The sequence below is a fragment of the Prenolepis imparis genome, unplaced genomic scaffold, assembly GCF_030444845.1.
Source record: "Prenolepis imparis isolate NDT839.2.m4 unplaced genomic scaffold, iyPreImpa1.0 SCAF_3, whole genome shotgun sequence".
Lineage (NCBI taxonomy): Eukaryota > Metazoa > Arthropoda > Insecta > Hymenoptera > Formicidae > Prenolepis > Prenolepis imparis.
In genome coordinates this window covers 19,961,441-19,978,093 of record NW_028141161.1, presented here as the reverse complement: position 1 = coordinate 19,978,093, position 16,653 = coordinate 19,961,441, and the positions used below count along the sequence as shown (strand labels likewise).

The 16,653-nt window shown below is 29.2% G+C and overlaps 4 protein-coding genes across 9 annotated transcripts; 2 read left to right on the top strand and 2 right to left on the bottom strand.

The window, feature by feature from the left end:
• The first annotated feature begins 24 nt into the window (after positions 1 to 24).
• Positions 25 to 2,053, top strand: Ctu2 (Cytosolic thiouridylase subunit 2). The gene is made up of 3 exons (XM_083033076.1): positions 25 to 199; positions 323 to 600; positions 675 to 2,053. The coding sequence occupies exons 1-3, from the start codon at positions 126 to 128 to the stop codon at positions 1,712 to 1,714; spliced, it is 1,392 nt and encodes a 463-aa protein (XP_082889202.1). The 5' UTR covers positions 25 to 125; the 3' UTR covers positions 1,715 to 2,053.
• A 372-nt stretch (positions 2,054 to 2,425) lies between these two features.
• Positions 2,426 to 5,995, bottom strand: Tango9 (transport and golgi organization 9). 3 transcript variants are annotated; one of them, XM_083033077.1, is made up of 8 exons: positions 5,860 to 5,995; positions 4,673 to 4,792; positions 4,436 to 4,583; positions 4,010 to 4,360; positions 3,456 to 3,540; positions 3,183 to 3,341; positions 2,950 to 3,104; positions 2,426 to 2,768 (listed from the first exon to the last, which is right to left on the bottom strand). In XM_083033077.1, the coding sequence occupies exons 2-8, from the start codon at positions 4,747 to 4,749 to the stop codon at positions 2,610 to 2,612; spliced, it is 1,134 nt and encodes a 377-aa protein (XP_082889203.1). In that variant the 5' UTR covers positions 4,750 to 4,792; positions 5,860 to 5,995; the 3' UTR covers positions 2,426 to 2,609. The 3 variants fall into 3 exon arrangements, with proteins under 3 accessions (XP_082889203.1, XP_082889204.1, XP_082889206.1); XM_083033078.1 differs by lacking the exon at positions 5,860 to 5,995 and adding an exon at positions 5,475 to 5,597; XM_083033080.1 differs by lacking the exon at positions 5,860 to 5,995 and adding an exon at positions 5,186 to 5,207.
• Positions 5,996 to 6,281: 286 nt separating this feature from the next.
• On the top strand, positions 6,282 to 10,330 carry LOC145933407 (uncharacterized). Its single transcript, XM_083033075.1, has 5 exons — positions 6,282 to 6,450; positions 6,670 to 6,812; positions 7,004 to 7,229; positions 7,432 to 8,473; positions 8,544 to 10,330. The coding sequence occupies exons 3-5, from the start codon at positions 7,008 to 7,010 to the stop codon at positions 8,702 to 8,704; spliced, it is 1,425 nt and encodes a 474-aa protein (XP_082889201.1). The 5' UTR covers positions 6,282 to 6,450; positions 6,670 to 6,812; positions 7,004 to 7,007; the 3' UTR covers positions 8,705 to 10,330.
• A 170-nt stretch (positions 10,331 to 10,500) lies between these two features.
• Positions 10,501 to 16,116, bottom strand: Fwe (calcium channel flower). Of its 4 annotated transcripts, none has more exons than XM_083033083.1 (6): positions 15,969 to 16,116; positions 15,760 to 15,880; positions 14,835 to 15,042; positions 14,606 to 14,713; positions 13,582 to 13,741; positions 10,501 to 11,959 (listed from the first exon to the last, which is right to left on the bottom strand). In XM_083033083.1, exons 1-5 carry the CDS (start codon positions 15,969 to 15,971, stop codon positions 13,618 to 13,620), a joined length of 564 nt encoding a protein of 187 aa, XP_082889209.1. In that variant the 5' UTR covers positions 15,972 to 16,116; the 3' UTR covers positions 10,501 to 11,959; positions 13,582 to 13,617. The 4 variants fall into 4 exon arrangements, with proteins under 4 accessions (XP_082889209.1, XP_082889207.1, XP_082889208.1 ...); XM_083033084.1 differs by having other exon boundaries at positions 11,826 to 11,959; positions 13,572 to 13,741; XM_083033081.1 differs by lacking the exon at positions 13,582 to 13,741 and having other exon boundaries at positions 10,501 to 11,974.
• Positions 16,117 to 16,653: the final 537 nt, after the last annotated feature.

Here is a 16,653-nt window from a genome sequence, read left to right as displayed (position 1 = left end):
CTATGGCGAGGATCACGTGATCGATCATACACATGCTGTATTCTATAACCTAACCTAACCTAAAATCAGTCTCGTTACAAAATAAATAAATGTCAAGTTTGTAATTAATAATTGCAAAAGGAAATATGTGTTCGCTAAACGATTGCATGTACAATGATAACATTGAAGAAATAAATAAGAAGACCAAAGATTTATTAACGTTAGTATAATTTTGGTTTCAAATAATAACAGATAAAATAACACCTAACTAAAACGAAAAAAAAAAAAAAGATATATTATCAATGTACCTTATTATTAATAGTCATATATATTTTTCTGGCAGGAATACATCACAGAAATGCAGAAAATGCAGGCATGAAGATATTGATGTATTACTAGTCGGCCAAAGTGGCTATTGTAAAACATGTTTTCTAACTATTACAAATCATAAGTTTAGAGCCGCGCTTGGCAAATCGAAGATTATTCAACGCGGTGAATCGATATTGGTCGATCACTCGGGTGAATTAAATTCCACTGTGCTTTTACATCTCATTAAATCTGGTATGAGCGAGTCTGCCCACAAAAGACTTATCTTCAAGACAATAGTTTTATATGTAGATGGTAAGTTTCACACACATAAGTCAATAATTTTGTGTTGCATTCACTTTTGAGATTATGAAAGATTTTAATATCAGATGGTGCTACAATGGGAGAAACGATTGACGAAAGGAACATTTTGCAATGTAAAATTGCTAAGGAAATAAAAGATTCTGGATTTAATGGTTACGTTGTATCATTGAATCAAGTCTTAAACAAAGAGGATGCCTTGGATATAAAACCGATTGATCATCAAGACATATGTCATGAACACGAGGATCGTTTGCGTGCAATATTGGACAATCTATCAGACAACACTTCAAGAATAGATCTACTAAATCAACTGCGTCGAAAATTGCTTATATCAGCAGCCCGAAAACTTAATTGTAATAAAATATTTGTAGCAGATTCTGCTATGGATATTGCTACAAAAGTGTTGGGAGATGTATGTTTAGGACGAGGTGCACAACTTTCTACGCTTGCAAACTTCTGTGACGCTCGATGTGTCGACATCAAGATACTTAAACCGTTGAGAAACTTTACGCAGCAGGAACTAGTATATTATTCAGAACACTATACGATAAAATCTGTTAAATTGAGAGAATTTAATGTGACAGCACCAGCGACTTCTATACAGGCGTTAGCGCACAACTTCACGGCAGGGCTAGAATCTCAATTTTCCGGTACAGTATCCACTGTATTTCGTACAGCCGAAAAAATAAGTCCGAGAATCAACGCGCAACAAAATGCGGAAGATAATTGCGTGTTGTGCGACGCAAGATTGGATGCTACATCCTCTAATGACAAAGTATCCGCTGTAAGGGCGATTGAAGTTTCCAGGCGAGTATCTTCAAATATTGAGACAATTTCTAATAATAAAGAAAATGGAGAATCGAATTATACGACTCTCTGCTTGGATGACAAGATATATTGTAATGATAATACCGAATGCGATTGTAAGAACAGTAAAAAGAGAAAAATAACTGCAGATGTTTGGAGGTATCTTTGTTATAGTTGCAGGTTGATATTTGGAAATTCGGAAATTTTAAGTACCGTGCCGGTATCATTATTATTCGCCGTTCAACAAAGATTAGCTTTAAAAAATATGAGAGAGGAAATTAATGACTTTTTATTATAAATAAAAATTTAAGTAATAAAATTATTTTTGAATCGTATATATATAAATTTTTTTTAGATAGGAAAATGCGAATTAATTATTCGATTATGTAATATATATGTATATATGTAAATAAAAAATCAATCATATAACAATTCCTCCTCTCGATATTGTATAATTCTATTAAATACAATATTTATTTTATCACGAAACAAGATATTAAAAACCGATAATCATATGAGACCTTATAGTTAGAAAAATGTCTTGCATTTTTTAGCAATAAATATGTATTTCATTTTTCATATATATATCAACGTAATAAAAATATATAATAAAATATATTCGTAATATATATTTACTATATTCATAGATTTGGTTCATTCATAAATGTCAAGTAGAAAAGGTATAGCAGAGTGCCAAAAAAATAATTTTGAGATTTTAATTTATGAAAAGAAAAAATTTACTAGAAATTGATTAGTGATAATGTTAACGATTTATGATTTGCAGAATTAATTAATGTTCAAGAACTTAAGATCCTATTTACATATGATATTGTATAATTTATCACATGTAAAGATAGATATAAAACTTAAAAACAGTTGACTCATTCAATTGAATTTTTTACGTATTTCCAGTCAACGACATATATATTATTCGTATATATGGATAAATATAGCTCTTTGTAGTCTCTGTTATTTAAACTCCCTGATTTATACAGACAAAAGAAATAAAGACGGTATATATATGATTATTTTATGCATAATTGTAATAATAAAAAAGAAGACTTATGATTATTCGATCTCCGAATTGTAATACCACAGATCTTGTTGAAATGGTCATTGCTTAATAAAAAAAAAAAAAATTAATACTAGCGATAATCACGCACGGCAATAAAATATGCAAATTGCATAGACTTTCATATTGTTTCTTGCACATCATCCGCAGCGGTATTAATAATACGATCTTCAGTTAATGTATGGCGTCCCAGACGATATATATATTTTTGGACTAATTGCGGAATAACGATATTGTTGTAACATGCCATACCGATTAAAAGAATCAGAAAACCAATAAGCTATGACAAAAATATATAAAATATTTTTATTCTCTATAAAATAATCTTCATGTTGATATATTTTTCATTTTATCTATATATATATATTATTAATAGTAAAAAAAATTTATATATATAATTTTTTTTACTATTAATAATAACTATTATCTCAATTATATTATATATGAATCTCTAATCATACCTGCATGTAATGGAAGACTTGCCACTGAAACGCTAAAGAAAAGGCCCATATTACAATTGTGCGGACACTGTCTAAAATCATCCTCGTCGTAGCGCTCATCTCTTTGGTAACACTAATACCAGCAAAATTGAAGAAAGCAATACTAAATGCTATACCTGTAATGCCAAATAATAACATATAATAAAAAAAGTCGTCAGTCACAAAGAAGTAAATAAAAGAAATGATAAACTGACCGATAATAGCTATCAACAATTTACTACTGCTTCCAATTTCGATAAGAGCTTCCGTAGTGGCTTCAAGCGTGCCGCGTGAATTATCAGCGAAAGGCGGTGACGCAGTTATGTAATTGAGGGGAATCAAAGCAATAGAAATACCAATACATCCAAAGATACCTGCAAAAATATAAATATAATTATAATAAATAAAAATAATAATATATGTTCAAATCAATATCGAATCTGCGAATCTTGACAGATTCTATACGAGAAAATGTAAAATGTACTGACCCTCCCATCCAATCGCCTGTAATGCAGGAATATCTTGTTCTCCCATATATTTTTCTTCAACAACCATTTGTACAGCTGTTATTACCTATATTACATTTGAAATTTGAAAATTACTTTGTCAATAAGTAATTAGTGCATGATCTAATATTCTAGATAGTAAGTCAACTAAAATTGCCAGCTCTATTTAAAGATTTATACTGGATTGATTAGAAAATTTATTTATTTTTTTTCTAAGTAACTAGCTTTTGTCCTTTACACAAAGGATACTGTTGATATTTGGATGATTCAAAATAACTTAAAGTTTAAAATCAAAGAATTTTGAAAAATACTTTATATACTTGCTGATCTAGAAAGCTTTTCAAATTGATGATGAGAAAATTGTGGTATTAATGTAAATAACTCACATTATATTATTAAATAGATTGTCGATAGTCTTTTTGTAAAATGAGTCAATTATTGAGCGTGTAAAAACCTTGGTTATATAAAAAAAATGAATAAATTTTCAATTGATCAACCCAATATAATAGTATATCGATAATAAGAAAAAAATTTACCTGAGCAAGTATAATGAGCAAATCTCCAGTGATTATGGAGTTTGCACTGATATCAGCATCCTCCATTGTTAATATATCACTAACACCGACGAATGCTAAACCTGTTATGACAAAACCAATTCCTATCCATTCTCTCATTCCCAATTTTCTATTGAGAAATCCAATAGAAAGTATTCCTGTAAAAACAATTACTGATCCACGCAACATCTGAAAACTACTTGCATAAGTCATGTTCAGGCCAATGTACATTATAGATGTTGCGCACATATCGCACAATGCAGGTACAAGTAAAATGATAGGATTAAAAATCCTTGAGCCCTTAGTGAGTACATTATTATCTACAGAGCCATCCTGCAAACAAATTAATATGATAAATAATACAGTTTAATTCGATTTTCCAAAAAATGAAAAATGAAAAATACCTACAGCTTGTCGATTATAATAATAGTAGAGGATTTTAAATGCTAAGAAACAACAAGCCTCTCCAATAAACATGAATAACGATTGCATAAAAGGGTGATTAAAATGTCTAAGTTGCTCATCTTCTCCAAGTACCACTTGTCGATCTGCGTATCTAAATAAATTTAATATCATTATCTTCAACATGTACAAAATTAATATTACTTTTTTGTATTAATAATTAATTTTATTAATTTCACTTACTTAACTGATAAAGTATTAAACGAGCCTGTAATTATTTGAAGCATAGCTAATGTACGTTGATAATTTGTCCATGCCATTGTTGATAGGTATAAAAATAACTTTTACTGGATATATCTGTTCCTATTGGGACACAATATCATACTTAAAATTCTTGCAATAAATTTACTTTGTTAAATATCATTAAATTTATTAAATATAGCTATAAGTAAGCTAGAAGTATAGCTATAAGTAATTTATTAAATATATATATATATATATGTATATATTAATATATATATTTAATATATTTATTAAATATAGCTATAAATAGCTATAAGTAAAATAGCTTTCATTTCAATTTGGATAAAACTTGATAGAGCATTATATAGTTTATTGAACAAAATAAGAAAATAATTAAAATCGTTGCTGGATAGTCCATAAAAGGAACGAATAGCTTCTTGTTTTGTATGGAAAAAATCACGTAAATCAATTCAATGTTCATGTTTTTATAAAACATCTATATATAATCTATACCAGGTGTCCCATTTTAAAGGACCCACTCAAATATCTCATTGTAAGAAACACTGCGTTAAATCGAAAAATGTTTCCTACAAAAGTTGTAGGGTTTCGAGGGGGACATAACATAGTAATATTCACATGACCTTGGGCGGCGTCTCCAAGGTCAAATGAAGGTGAGAATGAATTTTGAAAAGAAGAAAAAATATTAGGAAAATAAAAAAATGCTTCAGATAAAAGTTGTTCAAATTAATTAGTAGAAAAAGATGTTATAAAATGAGTTTCCATTTAAAAAATTCATTCTCACCTTCACTTGGAGGCGCCCGCCCAAGGTCATATGAATATTACTATGTTATGTCCCCCTCGAAACCCTACAACTTTTGTAGGAAAACATTTTTCGATTTAACGCAGTGTTTCCGAGATATTTGAGTGGGTCCTTTAAAATGGGACACCCGGTATATAAAACTCGCTTTGCGTCGACAGCAAGATATCGTGTGACGAATTCTCACTTTGCGTGAAAAGTTGGAAATGTTGGATTACTCGCGTAATTATTTAATTTGATCAGTCATTACATATGGTTAGGGTTATGTCGTGGACATATGTTTACGGCGCAACGATTATTTTTGTATCTTGCAGACGTAATTTCAACATAATCGACGAGATAAAGGGAAATATTGCGCATATTTTTGTACCAAAGTTTAATATCGTTCATTCAATACTCCTTCGTGCAAGATGACAGAATCGAAACTTGAATCTTCCGCTGCTCGTTGAATGACTGTCCTCATATTACGCATATCTCCATCGTTGCTGACAGTGCTGATGATAAAAAGATTAACGCAATCTGTCTTACGAAATGGCTTTGTTTCGAGCTTCCGGGCACTGTATACACATATCGAAACGAGGGGAAAGGATGAAAAAGCGTGTCGTTGAAAAAAGAGACAAAGGATGGATTTGACAGAACGGAAGATCCCACGAGGCTGATGTGACGTATACTTAAATCGAAGGTACCGATTGGTTATCGGATGGAGAATTTCTAGAATCCCGATAGGGATTCCGGAAATTCTCTATTCGACAGCCAATTAGTAATGTCCGGGAAACTGTCTACGAATGTGATGCCAGCCCAAGGATCAAACTCTGTTTAACCTATAAAAAGAAGGAAATCTGCATTTTGTTAATTAATTGTTTTGAATCGCTTCACGTGGCAATTTGGATTAGATTAACCCGTCTGTGTGTCATCTCCAATAATATGTATATATTTGTACAGACGATTCGTTTGCATATAAGTAAGTACAATAACGGAGTCAGTTGAGAATGTTTACCATCTTAGATGACAAATTTGTATATTTGCGAAAAATTATTACTATTAGTACTTTTTATCAATCTATCAATAATATGGAATTGTGTATCTTCCAAAAATTATTAGATTTTTTTTTTCAATCAAATTATATTTAAGTTTTCTCTTGTATGAAAATTTCTCATGCAACTTCTGAATGATATTGCAGGTGGACAACTGCATTAGGATTTCAAAAGAAGAAATTCACAACAATTATAAAGTTATTTGTCCTGCGTAGGATTATTTCTATATCTATAGACTGAAAAAATTGCCACTTGTAACAATAAGTATTGAAATAAACATTCGCAAGAGGTATGTTGTATATAATTGATTATTATACTCATTGTCAGTTTAGTAAATATTCAGTAAATATATATATTTTAAAACATAGAGAAACAATTGGAAGCATATATATATTATATATATGTGTGTGTGTGTATATATGTATATATCTATCTTCTTTTTAGATCTTTGTCATTTAGAATAAATCTTTTTTTTTTTAGTATCATGACTCGCAAATGTGCATTGTGTAAAGAAAGCAATTATAAAAGGAACAATTATAGTTTCTTCTCAGCGCCTAAAGATGCAGAAACACGCAGAAAATGGCAAAATGCACTTGCCATTAAAAATTACACTGTCACAGATGACACATATGTATGTAGCCGACATTTTCACAAGAATGATATTATTACGCATTGGATCAGTGGAGTACCACCACAAGTAATAAAGGTGCTTGATGAATACAAAATAAATTAGCAAGTATGCTTAATTAAGAATAATAGCATGAAGTATGTTTTTGTTAATATTATGAAGGTTTTTTATATATTATCACTAAAATTTATTATATATTATATTTAAAAAATATATATATTAATACAATATAATATAATATTAACATAATATATTAATACATGTATATATGTCATTACAGATCAAGTACAAGAAATGTCGATTGCGTCCAGGAGCTGTACCAAGTAGAAATTTTCACTCGGTTAGTAACTTGCAGTTAACAGATAAAGATAACTTAAATCGACACAAAGTAGATATCAAGAATTTGACATCCAGAAAAAAACAAGCGTCGGAAGAAAACGAGATCTTTTTGATTCCTAGAATAGAAAAAAGTCTGAGTGACAATGAAGATGCAGAAAATAAAAATACTAATGTGCATTATCACACTTATTCTAAATCACAAGATTATATGTATAACTCGGAAGAAAATGATGATTTGTATATTCAATTATCAAAAGACATGGATAAGGAAGACATAGATGTCTCTATGCATAATACAAAATTAAAAAATTCTGAGATAAAAGAATCGGAAGAAGTTGAAACACTCAGACGCGATAACAGTTCCAGTCCAGATTTCCCAGAACAGACTGAATCTATGAATGTAGATAAAAAAAATAATCAAGTACCTAATAAATTAATTTCCGCGAAAATGTTTAGTGAAACGATAGAATGTAGCATCAAAAGATATGATTCTTCTGAAGAAGATGGGACATCGGTAGGAACTTCGGAGTACGATGTCGATTCCGCGCATTCTTACTCGAAAGAGAAACCTAATGATTTGTACATAAATAATCCAGAATTAGTTACTTTGAATTATAATTGTTTAGATGTGCAGGATACAGAAGCATTCGATGAAGTCGGCGAGAATGAGATATTGTTTGAAGATTTTCTTGAAGTATATACAGAAGTATCTATACCACGTGGTTGGTCCTGCTTGGTAACATCAAAGGGACACGCCACCACAGTGGTGTATCTTTGTATGGGAATAACAAACGATGGATTGCCTTTTGTAGAGAAACAAGTTTTCATAAGGAGCGATATGGTATTACGTTGTGCAGCAGCTAATAGAGAAATCGATCCACTTATGCATAATCTTGTGAAAGAGAGGAAACATATCAAAGTGAGAAATTTACTGGATATAGAAATATTTATCGATGAATTTGATCAACGAGTTATTTGCCAAGGTAAATTATAAATGTCTTTTTTTTACTTTTGACTGAATAACTAACTTAATTTTTTTTCCTTTCAAAATAGGCATATGCGATCCTAAAGCTTATGAAAATGTTGGTATAATCAAAGTTGCATACAAGGATGGAATTAGATGGAGAGACGTCTCTTGTTCATTGATTGTAAATAACAATTCGTCCAGATGTACAAAATGCACCACTTTATCACATATATTACATAAATCTTAAAATTTTTATATATAGATGAGAATCTTGAAATGAGAAAGTGTAAGATGAGGATTTCTAGACAGTAATTAAAATAAAATAAGAATTGAGAGGAGATTCCAAAATAACAGGGCAGTTTAATGATAATTTAAAAATAGCGAATTTCTATTTCTATCCTTGAATTTTTTTTCGATAATATTCATTAATTGTGAGAGTAATGTTCAATATTCTAATACACTAGTTTAATATAAGATAAAAAATATTCAGCAATACGATACATGGCATATACAGGATATTTTATTCTTGCTATTTTAATAATAAAATAAATTTCTGATTAATTTTTCCTCAATGAAATAATATATATTATTATTATTATTATATTAATAACATTTCAAAGATTCAAACTTTTGATATCAAAAACTTTTAAAAGCAAATTAAATTAATGTGTGATCAAATTTTCTCACTATCCACACACAATTAACTTGAGAAATAAAATGTAAAATTTTAGTATTTTTTTTATTCGCGGTAAAGTTTAATTCAAAGAAAATATTCCTTTACTTTTAACTGCTTAGAAAGTAAAAACTATTGATATATTGACATTTTAATCTTGATAGTTTTGTTTTTAATTAAGAAATATTTGTCAATAAAAGTTTATCTTATAGAAATGGAATGTCCTGTATATTTGTATAACAGACACATCATACATACTTTCGGTACATCGGTATTTTTTGTAGATATGTGGTGTGTGTTTGTACTGTGTATTTGTGTGTATATGTATGTATGGGACAGTATTAATCACAAGAATTTATTTTGTTATGAACAATCGCACTTTTAAATACGAAATAAATTATAATTAAAAGATTGTGTATAAAATAAACAGATAAAACTAAATTATAATTATATAATCTCTATATATAATCATGTCAACAATGGATATATTTAATAATTATGACATGAAAATCAAGTAAAAGCCAGATGATAATATAAACATATTACTTTCTTCTTCTTAAATAAATTAAACAGGAATGTGTGACAAAACAAAATCTTGCTCTTAGATATAAGACAAAAGAAACTCTTATGTGATATCAGTACAAGTATTACAAACAAATATAACTATAATGAAATATAATGAAAAATGATAATGAGACGATTAAGGATATCACTTTAACAAAATTCTGATTAATTTAATCGATGATTAATTAAAAATTGGTAGAACTGTGTGTATATAATAAAATTTACAATCAAATCTTTCATATGTCAAACATGGAAAAAAATTAATATTTTCAAGAATTTCAATATTAACAAAATACTATAGATATATATTAATCAGATAAATTAATCAGAATTTGATTCAGATCGCCCTAAGAAGCATTTTTGGCACATTTAATATCAGTAATTCAAAATAGAACAATATCGATTGACATAAAAGGCGCTAAGTGCCACAAATGCCTTTACTCGCAATATCTGAATATCTTATAACTGTACTTACAAGGTCTACATACGCATTCTCAATTGTTTAAATGAAATATTTGAAATTATGAAACTTAATATTTAGCTCTGTTGCCAATATTAAGGAAAAACTTATTAAAATTGTATGTGTGATAGAATCTATTTATATGCAATATTTATGATTATACAGAATTTATCAGATATATAAAAATGTGCCAAATAGCAAAGATTATTAATCTCTCTGCCATGTCGCACGATAAGATAGTTGACTTATCAGTGCATACGCGTATTTCTTTTAATGGTATAAACACATGTAGAAAGTGTTACATCGTTCTATTTTAACAAGAAGTAAAATAACTTGAATACACACATGGCGAGGAAAGACGAAACCGATTCGTATTTTTTATTCAATCCTTAGATTACAACTATCAAAAACAAGCATTGAAGCATTAATTCATCCTGCACATTCACAGTTTTGTCAGCTGATCATGTGTAATTATAAGTTTACAGCACTATACACATACAATAAAATGTAACTATTTACAAAAACTTACACCTCATTTTATCCTCGAGACATATATTATGCAAGATGAAGACATAAATCTACACTTTGAACCAGATGGAAGTTGCTCCTGGTTCTAAAGACATACCTTTAAAATGTTATATAATTTTGGATAATAATTATATGCACGAAATTGTACCTTAGTTAGGAGAGACTTTGACCTAATGGCATATAAAAACTAAAGTAATCTGTGAGATGTAAATTTTTATAAATTATCCAATAAAAATTATAAAACTGCTTAAATGTAAACAGATGTTATTTTAAAACATTTAAATTTTATGCATATATAATTTATTTGGCAGAGAGAAGCTTATCTATATATATAGATATAAGATACATAAAAGGATCATAAAATTTATATAATGACTACTTTGCTCTTCTTATAACATTATAAAAACAATCTGCTACAATTTGAAAGCGAAAATATTCGATTTTCTGTCATTGACTTCTGTTTTTGCTGTAAGTGTATGCTTATTTAACTAATCTGTAACAAAATAATCATCTCTCTCCAAAGCAAAGCACTTTATACATTTATATTAAAAACAAGTTACACGTTCATTTACAATTTTCTATTGTTTTGCTTGTTAACGTCTTATGACATACAGTGGATAAATGGGCCTATGGATAACTAGGTCCATGAACAACATCATTCTCTATGACAGTCTTTGACTTTGGCATTATTCTAAATGAACCAACAAATTCTTCCATACTATCTTCTCGTAATATATCCCATTCCATTTTACGCACATTTGATACTAACATAAGATATCATAAACGCATATAGTTCTCGTCAATCAACCAACTCTTAAAGCAAAATTAAATTGGAAAAAAGCCTATTAGGTATTAAGAGGGGAGGGGAAAAGTTTCAGAAAACTTCTCTCAGGATCTTTTCAGATCATAACACATTTGAATCTGTACATCCATGATACAATTTATATTCGACATTATCTTAAAGATTCAATGAATATTGTAGTATGAAATCGCTATTGAAATACTGGAATTACAATATGTATCATATGTCATAGCTAAAATGAAATGAAAGCGTGTTCGTGGGCTCAGCTACTGATACTTGGATGATTAATTATCACTCACAATCATTCGCATAAAACGTTGGATTGCTTACCCAATTAATTCCTAATGATCAAACGATACTACTTGGGGTATTGCTAAAACCGATCGGCTGAATATTTTCAACTAGTGTGGACCGCATACTTGATGATGGAGCTTGAATATCCATTGCTGTTGTTCTCATTTCGCCAAAAGGTGCCCTAAAGTATAGATATCTTTTTTTAATTTTTTTTTTCAAGAATTCTTATTTCTTTCTATCAATATAATACGCAAATTAATTCTATTTATTATTTTACAGGCACATATATAAAAGTACTATTTTACACAGAACAACTGTCATTTTATGACTAGAACAAATTGTCATATAAATAGAGATATAGAACATTTATCTTTCTATTATATAAAATCCTAGAATTACATTGGCATTTTGCTTTGTTATCATAATATTAACAAAATGATTCCATTGCATTATTTATTTTCTTAGAATATACTTTTTTAATAAAAATTTTTAGACAAAGTTTCTGAATTTATTCTATTTACAAAAAATATTTTAAAAAGTGGGGCACATATACCTGTAACTATAATATATGACTGATTTTTGTAAAAATTTGGCCAGCTATTCTATTAATTGTATTAATGGAAAAACATCTTAAATACATGAATCGGCAAATGCATTCTTTACAAACATTAATCAAAAGAAATTCCAACATCTGAACAAAACACATCAATATTGAAAAAACATTACTCAACAATGCATTAATATTATAGCAAAATGTTAATAAACATAGTTAGATATTAAATAATGATAGTAATGATAATGTTAGTGCGCACTTACTGCAGAGAGCACAGTATAGCAGCATTATTTTTAATTAATTGGATATAATTACCTACATAAAAAGGAATCAATTGTAAATTTGTCAAATATATTTTTTAATATATATATTTTTAAAAATATATATAGTATGTCATAAATAATAAAAAAAATTAATTATTATACATGTCAGAAAAATTTTATTTTTAATTGAATATTCTTATAAATTCTCTATTTCTAATGTTTTTTAAAAATGTTTGAATTATATTTGAAAATTGATTCCTTTCTGCATATCTACATGCAATTATAAAGATATATTTGTTAATAAAATTTAATACTCATAACTATTAAATCAAGACAAATAAAAGTAGACAAAAGTATATGAATTTAATGTAATAATAATTTGCAATAATTTTATATTATGTTTTATCTCAAATTAAATCTCAACATAGTAAAAGATATACGAAATCATACCATATTAATACCATATACGATATGTATGTATGTGTGTTGTGTGTAATTAAAAATTAACTGTACAACATAATTGAAGCAGAAATATTATAATGTATATAATACTTTATATAATGAAATGCTCATAAAAAGCTGAAACAAATAATGCAACATGCTGATTGAACAGTGTCAAACATCACTATTTTAATTTAATATTAAAAGATATCTTTAAACAATGAGATTTGCAGATATTACAAATATAGTTTTATTTCTTTAGTAAAAAAATGTAAAATTTTTTAAATTTTAAAAGAATTTAAAAAATTTAATTATTTTCTCTTTTTTTAACATTAATTAATTTTATCTCTCCATTTAGTTATCTAGAAGACGTTATTTTGTATAGATTATTAAATTATCTCTTCAAATCTCGTTATTTAAAGATGTTTTTAATTACATAGAAAGTAGCGATATAACAAAATATGACAAATGGAAATTTTGTTATGAAATGTTATAAAGCATTTAGATGCAGTAGTAACATTAAATATTACATATACATATTATTGCCTGGTTAGTGAAGTGGTGCAATGAATATTTGATGATTTATGTAGGCCTCCAGACATCAGGATCCTCCATGAGAGTAGTATGGTGATCTGTAGTAGGAGGCACTGTACCCTGTGGGGAACCCACGCCCGACGTCATTCCTGTTGGGTCGGGCCTGGCCCCTCTGTTATCAGGTTATAAATTAGTATTTTATTATCAATGCATATTAAAGGTAACTTTGTTAATAACTCGGTTAAAATTAGAACCGAGTCCATCTTGTCTTATCAAAGTTGTTTCGACACATAGCTTTTCTTCAAATGTTTATTTCGTGAAAAGAAATTCTTTGGATAATAATCTTGTAAAATATTTATCCCACACAAACCAAAGCAAAGCATTAAGACAAACACAACAATTGTTCTTCCACCTTTCCACAAGCACAAAAATAAAAAAATTAAAAACCTGTGCATTAAAAGACATAAAAAAAGCACATCACACATTATACAGTTTTACATAAATGTAATGTTATGTTGATACCAAACTGTGTGATAAATATCTTGTTGATAGACAAGAGGAATAGATGAAATTAATAGATGATTGATTCACATTAATTTCTTGAAAAATTTGATATTTTTAAGGATTGCAATGCTATCAGTCATTTTAGATTATAAGCTTTCCTTTCCTCTCAAGAGGAAATAAAGCAATATAAATCTTTCTTGCAATTTATATTAACCATATTAACAATTTTTCACATATATAAAATTAGTTTTGTTTGACAATATAAGTTTATGATATATCAAAGTCTCATCATGATAATATTGGCAGTATAGTTTTTGATATATTTTACAAGTCTCCTTCATCAAATTAAACTTCATTTCATTAATAAAAGATTATTCATATGGATGTGATTCATACAATTTGTATTAGTAAATGTCACTCCTGATAGCACAATTAATAATGATTGACTTAGATATCCTTTTTTTATCAATCTAAAGTTATTGTTCAGTTATTCTACAAATCATATCTCATTAGGAAAAATTGTATCACTTACTTTTTGCCCAAAGACATCAATCCATATATTATACCCGTCGTAAATATCAAACCACTGCCAAATATACTAGTCATTCCTGGACATAGGAAGACTGCTGGCAACGCTATTCTAAATCAATGAACATGAGACAAGAATGTAGTTTAATTCATATGTAATATTATATAAAAAATCTCATAGTCTTTTATAAATTATAGAAGAAAATATAAAGGGAGGAAAGACTCGTACTTACAAACAATAAGCGGCTGCTCTATTCCAATACGGTTTCTTCTCCACCCAATCGCTTAAATTTTGTACAAAGTCGATGAACAAGCAGCAGCAAGGCGCTTCAATCATTACAACTAGGAAACCGGCTATCATTTGCCACATACCACTAATTAAGCAGTCAATCTGACCGAAAAGTATCGACGCGCAATTCCAAGCTCCGAGAAAAATTGCAACTGTAAATAAATAAGAAAATTTTTCTACAAATTACGCTTTAGCAATTGAGACAGCCTGAAAAGTCAATTTCTACAACTGTAATGTCGTATAAGCTGATATTAAGATATAATATCACATATATACAGGGTGTCCGGTGGTTCGCGTTTCACCTGTCGTGGGCAGATTCCTGGGATCATTTGGAGACAATTTTTCCTCAGCGAAAATGTCGAGGGAGGTCATCATTTTTTGCATGTTCCCAATTTTTGTCATCATGTATCTTTGTAACTAAGCCTTAAATTAAAATTCTATTAAAATAAACTCTATCTGAAATTAACTGAAGAATGTGATTTTGTTAATATTTTATTTCCACAAGGCTTAGTTTGTGAAAAACCCTTTATTTTCAATCGCTTATAACTCGAAAATTATTGGTGCCTCGACATTTTCGCTGAGGAAAAATCGTCTCCAAATGATCCCAGGAATCTGCCCACGATAGGTGAAACGCGAACCACCGGACACCCTGTATATGAAAAAAAAAAAAAATTATACTTTCAAAAGGCTGAGGATGAGAATGATTTCCCATATTGAATATTCAAACAATATCTCGCATGCATGCACATATACACGTATACAAAATTGTTGAACGTATAAAAAAAAGAGGGGGGGGAGAAGAGAAAGATAAATAATGTAAAATAGTAAATATCGCATTATAAAAGATGTGATGATAGTAGTGAACTCACTTATACTGCCTACGGTGCCGAGTCCACGACCAGCATATTTCATCCACCAAGGCACATCATCCTTGGCAACAGGGTCCTGTCCAGGCCTCTGCATAATCGATGCTATTTTTTCGCCGAACGACTGAAAAATCCACACACAGGTACGATATTATCACACAAGTTACGCATACACACGTTGACGATGACGACGTTTAAAAGGCGTTAATTACCATTTTTCCACGTTATCCTTTTGTTCTCGTCAGCTGAGATCGTTGACAGCACCGCTGATCGTGATATCCACGATATCTGTTGATGTTGGTCGATGGACGGAAAATCGACCCGCTAGTTTCGCGTTCGAATCACGAGGGCGCGTCTCTATAGGTGCGTTCCGTTTCACACATATGCGCGCATTTTCTATAGTAAACGTAACGTGTACTATAGGTAAATGCGCGCATAGCGTGAAACGGAACGTACCCTAAATATATATATATATGCTATTTTTGCGCGCATTTAAAAAAAAAAAGAAAGAAAACTTTGTCCTTCTCGTACGGCGATTCGCAATATAAACTGTTGAGTGCAGAATCTTATTTTTTACAAAATTTATTCGATCATTTATCAAGAAAGATACATATATATTCGTATTAAAATTAGAATACCAGTACGTTCTCTTTTAAATCGATAAAAATTTTATTTTAGGCACAATTCGTTAATTTTGTATACTATCTTGCTTATGATAAATCCAATTAAGTTTTATACAAACTAAAATATTTATTATTCGCAACAGAGAGCGCGTAGAAATTTATTATTCGATTATTTATATTCTAGAAAACACAAAAGAGCAACGTTTGTAGTTAAATTGTAAGTACATAAGTAATATTCTTGATTTTTAATCAATTTTAAAATTTGTACGAAAGA

Excerpts from the sequence above, each read along its gene's own strand:
- Ctu2 (XM_083033076.1), top strand. The coding sequence starts at position 126 with ATGTGTTCGCTAAACGATTGCATGTACAATGATAACATTGAAGAAATA. Across the intron at positions 200-322 it reads AAGACCAAAGATTTATTAAC|GAATACATCACAGAAATGCA; the intron begins GTTAGTATAATT and ends TTTTTCTGGCAG. Across the intron at positions 601-674 it reads AATAGTTTTATATGTAGATG|ATGGTGCTACAATGGGAGAA; the intron begins GTAAGTTTCACA and ends TTTTAATATCAG.
- Tango9 (XM_083033077.1), bottom strand. The coding sequence starts at position 4,749 with ATGGCATGGACAAATTATCAACGTACATTAGCTATGCTTCAAATAATT. Across the intron at positions 4,361-4,435 it reads ATTATTATAATCGACAAGCT|GATGGCTCTGTAGATAATAA; the intron begins GTAGGTATTTTT and ends ATTTGTTTGCAG. Across the intron at positions 3,342-3,455 it reads ACAGGCGATTGGATGGGAGG|GTATCTTTGGATGTATTGGT; the intron begins GTCAGTACATTT and ends ATATTTTTGCAG.
- LOC145933407 (XM_083033075.1), top strand. The coding sequence starts at position 7,008 with ATGACTCGCAAATGTGCATTGTGTAAAGAAAGCAATTATAAAAGGAAC. Across the intron at positions 7,230-7,431 it reads TACCACCACAAGTAATAAAG|ATCAAGTACAAGAAATGTCG; the intron begins GTGCTTGATGAA and ends ATGTCATTACAG. Across the intron at positions 8,474-8,543 it reads TCAACGAGTTATTTGCCAAG|GCATATGCGATCCTAAAGCT; the intron begins GTAAATTATAAA and ends CTTTCAAAATAG.
- Fwe (XM_083033081.1), bottom strand. Across the intron at positions 15,043-15,759 it reads CGGCACCGTAGGCAGTATAA|TTGCAATTTTTCTCGGAGCT; the intron begins GTGAGTTCACTA and ends ATTTATTTACAG. Across the intron at positions 14,714-14,834 it reads AGAGCAGCCGCTTATTGTTT|AATAGCGTTGCCAGCAGTCT; the intron begins GTAAGTACGAGT and ends TCATTGATTTAG.